This window comes from Chanos chanos, chromosome 5, assembly GCF_902362185.1.
Source record: "Chanos chanos chromosome 5, fChaCha1.1, whole genome shotgun sequence".
Lineage (NCBI taxonomy): Eukaryota > Metazoa > Chordata > Actinopteri > Gonorynchiformes > Chanidae > Chanos > Chanos chanos.
In genome coordinates, this window is record NC_044499.1 from 51,565,423 (window position 1) to 51,572,922 (window position 7,500).

The window sequence follows — 7,500 nt, forward strand, 5'->3', positions numbered from 1 at the left end:
GTCCCCATGCAGGGGTTTACACAGATGACACAGATAAGAACGTCCCTTGTGCACAACATCGCACGGAGGAACAGAAAGTGAGCGTGTAGGAGCTAATGTCGGGACAAATAGCTCATTATTGTCCTGCAATTTCACGTTAAAGTATAGTCAAAAACTCCACCTCCATTGATCGTATATGGCAAGCTATTTGCCAACGCTACGGCTTCCAGCCCGTTTCACTGACTTTGCTGCTACTAAACTGTCGCCTAATGAGAGACCAGAGGGCTTGTTTCAGCGTCTAATGGCTTTTGTGGAGGACAACTCTGCACAAAGACTGTGGCGTCGGTCACTTGGGGGATACTGTGAGGGAAGGTGAGGAGTTGACTCCCTCTCTTGAGAACCTTGTCGCGCTCACATGGCTCTGCCTCATACATGCTGATTTAGCCAAACTTGTGAAACAACACAAGTATGGCACAGAGCTGCAGTCCTGCACATTAGCGTCCAATAAGCCAGAGATTTCACAAGCTTTTGAGTCATTACTGGATGAACTGCAGGCCTCAGAGGAAGCGAGGGCTTATGCGTTCGGCTGTGTCTGAGCTTCGCTAAGTCGAAGCAGACCCACCGCGTCCAAGCAAAGAGGTCATGTCCTCTCTGTAAGGAGGCCAGCAGGCCTGATAACCACTTCCTCATTCCAGCCACCACTGCCCTGCTCTCTGACCTTGTGGTCTTGGATCCGGATGACATCATGCCCCCTGATATCAGAGACAGGTTCCGTGCACTGCGCAGGGAACATGACAAAGTGTTTGATCCCCAGTTTAAGGGTTATAATGGCGCTGTGGGCCCCTCTCAGGCCAGGGTGAACATGGGGCCTGTACAACCCCCACAACACAAGGATAGAGTCCCACAGGGACCCTACTACCCAACCACCTGCCCCGCGTTTATGACTGAGTGACACCCTCCCCCTAAACTGGCTTATATCCCACTGTTGTCACCATGCCAGTTTAGGAGGAGGGTGTCAGTAAGTCACGAACGTGAGGCGAGAGGTTGAGTAGTCGTAATTGTTTTTACTACGCAGAAAAAAACAGAAAACCAGAGAGGGAGAACGGAGAACATCCGGGGCACAGGGTTAACATGACAACCAGTAACACCTCCTGACAGGGTTAACATGACAACCAGTAACACCTCCTGGCAGGGTTGACATGACGACCAGTAACACCTCCTGATAGGGTTAACATGACGACCAGTAACACCTCCTGACACAACACATGTTAGCTGTTAGCATGCTAGGTGTTGTGGGAGTTGTCACCTGCACTGAAAACGGAAAAATGATTCAGAGTCATTTTTCCTGAGATATTCCCAGAAACAGGACTCAAAGTGGATTAGTACTGTGCACTAATTATATTCCTGGAACAGGATTTGGTCAAATTGCATATGGACTCAATGTTCAGAATATACTGTTGTCTAGAATATACCAAAGGCTAGAATATACTTTAGTCTAGATTTTGCCATAGTCTAGAATATACTGTAGTCTAGATTTTGCCATAGTCTAGAATATACTGTAGTCTAGATTTTGCCATAGTCTAGAATATACTGTAGTCTAGAACTGGACTTGGCCAGAGAAAGCGGCTCATGATTGGCCTGGTGTGTGTGGGGTGATGTGTGTTGGCGTGTGGATGCGTTGCGTGTCAGACTGCATTCTGGGCTGTTCCTGTGTTGGACTGGGGTGACACTGGTTAGGCTGAGGGTGTTGATATGGGGGTGTGTGGGATCGTCTGTTGCTGCTCTGTTTGGGAACAGGCGCTCCCACATGAATACTTCCACCAGTCAGCACAGCTGTCCTCAGCCAGAGCTCTCAAAACATTCCCACTACCTGAGGGAGAGAGTCTGGTCCTCTGAATGTTTACACTGTGTGTGTGTGTGTGTGTGTGTGTGTGTGTGTGTGTGTGTGGTTGTTTATTTTTATCTGTTTATATGAACCTGCTCTGGTGTTCATCTTGGCCTGATATTTAATTGCCAGAGTTTTAATAACCCTTACACACTCACACACCCAGTCACACACACACACACACACACATGCACGCGCGCACACACATACACTCACACACCCAGTCACACACACCCACATGCATGCGCGCGCACACACATGCACACACACATACACATGCATATGCACACACACACATAATATGAATACATTATGTTGTTATATAATTGTAGAATGCTGCTTATCATTATGGATGACTGACATGTTCCCCTGTTGACTGTAACAGGCTGCTCCTGAAGGCTGGCATAGAAATCAACAGAACCACTAAAGCTGGCACGGCCCTGCACGACGCTGCCCTCTATGGCAAGACTGAAGTGGTGCGACTACTGCTGGAAGTAAGAGAAAGACACACAAACTCATATTCTACAAACAGCCAGGGGTAATCCCCCCCCCCCAGGGGTTAGGGGAACAGCATATGAGGAGTTCCACTCCAACCTTACTCAAACCTCCCCAATTCAGCCAGTGAAGGTTCTTAGCACACGCAAAATGTTAGGTTAGGAGTACTGCTGGGTATAAAACCTGTATGAATGGTGGCTCACCATCCCTGGACTGGTCTTCAGGACTCCATATCAGAGCCCCCCTGAAGGCCAGGTTCTCTTAGTGAACAATCTGATGTGTCACAGACTCAGAGACTGTGGATAAGACAGACAGTCATCAGAACAACAGTCATCTGTCAGATCTGGCACCTGTTCCCCGTGCTCATGCACACGCGTCCATCAGCAACACGTGAGTTTTTACTCCTCACATATGGAGGGTCATATGCTGAATCGTAACCCACTGCCTTTTGCTCTCTCTCTTCTGGGAACAGGCAGGAATCGACGTCAACATTCGTAACAGCTATAACCAAACGGCGCTGGACATTGTCAACCAGTTCACCACCTCCCATGCCAGCAAAGACATCAAACAGCTGCTGAGAGGTCGGTCTCCTGGCCACACCCACAGCCCACCTGTCTCCCTCCCTCCGTCCCCTTTGAACTTTCTTTCTTTAATGATCTCATTCAGTGTTTTTTTTTTTTTGTACCTTAAAACATTAAATGTATTTTAGAGAGAGAGAGAGAGAAGTAGAGAGAGAGAGAGAGAGAAGTATAGAGAGAGGGAGAGAGAGAGAGAGAGAAGTATAGAGAGAGAGGGAGAGAGGTATAGAGAGAGAGAGGTATAGAGAGAGGGAGAGAGAGAGAAGTACAGGGAGAGAGACAGAGAGAGAGGGAGAGAAGTATAGAGAGAGAGAAAGAGAGAGAGATAGGGAGAGAGAGAGACAGAGAGAGAGGGAGAGAAGTATAGAGAGAGAGAAAGAGAGAGAGATAGGGAGAGAGAGAGAGAGAGAGGGAGAGAGAGAGAGAGAAGAGAAGTATAGAGAGAGGGAGAGAGAGAGAAGTACAGGGAGAGCTTGTTATGTAATGTATCTTCTTTTCAGGGACTTTTCGACAAGGTAATGAATAGCATGCTTGGGGATGAGCATAAGAGGGGGACTTTGTGTGCGTGTGCGTGTGTGTGTGTGTTTGCGCCTGTGAGTTTGTGAGCGTGTCTGTGTGCGTATCTGTGAGGTAGTGTGCATTTGTGTACATGTGTGTATGTGGGTGTGTGAGTGTGTGTGTGTGCGTGTGTGCATGTGTGTGCGTATCTGTGTGTGTGTGTGTGTATGTGTGTGCGTGCATGTGTGTGTGTGTGTGTGTGTGTGTGTCTGTAGGTGTGTGTGTGTTTTTGCAGAATAAAGAGCTATGCAGTTCTGTCCTGTAATCCAGTCTGCTGCAGTCTTTGAAGTCTGGTGCTGTTTGATATGTGAACTAAAGAGGGGATGACTGAATGAAGGAAGTGTGTGTGATGATGAGGGGTGTCAGCCAATCCCTGTCCTTTACACGTGCACTCTCTTACCTCGTTGTGTTTGGGTGGGATGTGTGTAGACATAAAACTCCTTTTCAATATTTCATCAACATTTAATCCCTGTTGGAGAAGGAGGCTGAATCCACAAACACAATGGTGAAGAAACACTTGGTAGAGACTGGAACAAAAATCTAACCGTAGGTGGTTGAGGTGATGTACAGTCTATGGCCTTTAATTAGAGTCTGAAAAACATCCGTGTTATGGCTCGAGGCAGCAGTTTCATGTAGACGGATTATGGTTGTTGGAAGAAGAATGCTTGTCTCTTAACTCAACTCTTTTAAAATCATAACCGCTCTGTTTTTCTCTCTCCTTCTCTCTTTGTTGTCTTTTCAGTTAGATTATAAATAACAATTGAAGAGATCAGAGCTGTAGTGTTTCCTAATTAACTGATATATTTATGCTCCTCTCTCTCTCTCTCTCTCTCTCTCTCTCTCTCTCTCTCTCTCTCTCTGTCTCTCTCTCTCTCTCTCTCTCTCTCTGTCTCTCTCTCTCTCTCCCATTCTCTTTCCCCCTCTGTCTACCTGCCCCTCTCTGTCTGTCTGTCTGTTTCTGTCTGTCTTTCTGTCTCTGTCTGTCTCTCTCCCTCTCTGTCTGTCAGATGCCGGTGGGGCCCTGCAGGTCCGAGCGATGAAAGACTACTGGAACCTCCACGACCCGACGGCCCTGAACATGAGAGCTGGAGATGTTATCATGGTAGGCTCAGGAGAGAGAGGGGCTCTCCCAAACGATTCATCACACCACAACACTTAAGGAGGAAAGACTGTCCTTGAATTCACCTCTCTTTAAACTTTATTAACTTTATCCACATTATGGGTATTTATAAACATTCGCCGTGAGCAGTGTTTTGGATAGCACTGAACTTCCTTCCACAGCAGTATAAATGACGCGTTGCATGTCGTTGGTTGTTTGATGGAGCCCGTGGTGTTGGGAGACCTTTCACTCGTGAGTGAAGTGTTGACTTTGGGTTTGGGGGTGGGGGGGGGGGGTAATTTTAAGGAGCGAAGATGATAGCTGTGGTCTAGTCGTGCTGGAACAGGCACGAGGCTGTCAGCCCCTTGTCTCTGAGTCAACACAGTGCACTCCACCTTCAGCTGCACGCGATCCCCCATGTTCTCTCTCTCTCTCTTTTCTTTTTTTTCTTTTTTCATTTTGTTCCCTTACAGTGTTAGCAGACAGTGCCCACGGGGTAAACACTTAGCACATGGCCATGTGCTATTCACAGCCCCCTATGTTTGTGCTAGCCACGGGGCTCAAAAAGAGAGAGAGAGAGAGAGAGAGAGAGAGAGAGTGAGGGAGAGAGAGAGAGAGAGAGAGAGAGCGAGAGTGAGTGAGGGAGAGAGAGAGAGAGAGCAAGAGTGAGTGAGGGAGAGAGTGAGTGAGTGAGTGAGTGAGGGAGAGAGAGAGAGAGAGAGAGAGTGAGGGAGGGAGGGAGAGAAAGAGAAAGAGTGAGAGAGAGAGAGAGTGCAAGAGAGAGAGAGTGAGAGAGAGAGCGAGAGTGAGTGAGTGAGGGAGAGAGAGAGCGAGAGTGAGTGAGGGAGAGAGAGAGCGAGAGTGAGTGAGGGAGAGAGAGAGAGAGAGAGAGAGTGTGTGAGAGAGAGAGAGAATGAGAGAGAGAGAGAGGTTGTGTTTGGTTTGTGTTGTGTTTGGCTGTGTTTGTGTTTGGATGCTAACAGCCAGATAACGGTATAGCTGCTTTTGTAGCTGCCACACTTAGCGAGAGCAGATCATACTAAAGCTAATATTCAGCGCTGCACACAAAGGAGACGAACCAACTCATGATTAATGCAACAAAGAGAAAGATGAGAGACAATTGGTTTAACTCTGTTGATATTCAGAAAACAGTGTACATGCTTGTCAGTTTACCCATACTCCACACTCCGCCCTCTCTTTGAGTTAGCAGTAACACACACATTCACACACATTCGCACACACATACTTGTACTTCTATCTTTGTGAGGACACTCATTGACATAATGCATTCCCTTGCCCCATACCCTAACCTCAACCATCACAACTAAATGCCTAACCCCGACCCTTACCCTACCCCTAACCCTAAACCTAATTCTAACCTGAACCCTCAAACAGCCCAGCCAAAATGTCCTCACTTTCCCAAATTGTTGTCACTCCCAAGGTCCAAAACTCAAACTGGTCCTCACAAGGATAGCTGTACAAGTACCCCCCCCCCCCCCCACACACATATTGACATATTGTCGGACACACTCCCAGTCTCTAAGCCTTTCATATCCAAACTGTAATACGCTGTACTACATGCAGTAATCTGTGGCCTCACACACACATGTACACACACACACACACACTCAAATGCACATAAACACACACACACACACATACATACATTCACATGCATACACCCTCTGCCATTCTCTGAGTTCTGCGTGTGTCTGACTCGGAATATGGACACACACATTTCTCACAGAGGGGCTTTCTAAATTGGGCCTGGGCTGATTGAGAAGGTCAGGACATGCTGGAGCAAACAGACCCTGACAGATCACTGCAAGTGGATGACGGATTCGTCCTCTGTGCTTTACATTCTTTCTGAAGTAGATCATTTGCAATTGGATGTCATACTGGATTAGAGTGATTCAGTGTTGCTTTTCAGTATTTAAAAAGAGTGTTTAAACTGGCAACGTTCTTGGAGTCTTTTGTCATAAGCATTAGCTTATAATGCTCAGGAATTAGTATAGGTTGGGCGGTCCTTACATTGAACCTGAACCTAAACACAACTGTTTAATGAATCCCAACACTACACCTGAACACAGTTTTTTTTATAAAGCTCAGTGCTAGACCTACACACAACTTCTCCGTTGTCCTACTCCTACCTATATGTTTGCTAAAGAGCATGACTTCAGATTCAGCATGTTGAAATAATGTGTACTTCTCAGAGAAAGCAGATATTCTGTTTGCCTGTGAACACTTCAAACCTTTGAGTCAGGTACACACTGCTAACGTGAGGCTCTGTGTTCTTCAAAAACTGAGAGCTAATAGGAAAAGCACGTTTTAAGCACAAAAGTCTCTGTGCTCTGATTGGTTGTTGGTGATGAGGGTTGAGGTTGTGCTAATGGTGATTGGTCTGTTTCAGGTTGTGGAGCAGCACATGGATGGCAGGTGGAAAGGGTACATTCATGACAGCCAGAGAGGCACAGACCGCGTGGGTTTCTTTCCTCCTTCCATAGTAGAGGTCATCAATCGCCGAGCAGGTGAACAAGACCATAACCATAACTTTCCAACCACCTGAACGCTGACTCTGAACACAACTGCAGGCTGAACATCTGGCCCCTGAACACTGAGCTGAACACGCTTTAAAAATGATTCCCCTCAGTTTGAGAGGGCCAAGTTCATGTGACTCATGATATCTCATAGGTTTAAGCAGTGGATGAAGTGAACTGAATGAAAAGCAAACCTGCCTTTGTTTTTTTTTTCTTTTTTCTTTTTTCTTGGTTGTGTGTGACAAGCACCTGATTCAACATGTTTGCCGTGTTGTGGTGAACAGCATAGAGTACATTCCAGTTCTAGAACCTTCTATAAATAATAACGCAGACCACAGAAGTGTTGTGTCCTTACAGCTAACATTCCTT

The 7,500-nt window shown here is 46.7% G+C and overlaps 1 protein-coding gene across 1 annotated transcript in view; it reads left to right on the top strand.

Moving 5' to 3' along the window:
• LOC115812737 (CASK interacting protein 2) overlaps window positions 1-7,500 on the top strand; it is a 44,416-nt gene that overhangs the window by 23,686 nt on the left and 13,230 nt on the right. The window contains exons 7-10 of the mRNA XM_030775227.1: window positions 2,250-2,358; window positions 2,832-2,940; window positions 4,503-4,597; window positions 7,005-7,122. Coding sequence (XP_030631087.1) covers window positions 2,250-2,358; window positions 2,832-2,940; window positions 4,503-4,597; window positions 7,005-7,122 — 431 coding nt within the window. The remainder of the gene's footprint in view (window positions 1-2,249; window positions 2,359-2,831; window positions 2,941-4,502; window positions 4,598-7,004; window positions 7,123-7,500) is intronic.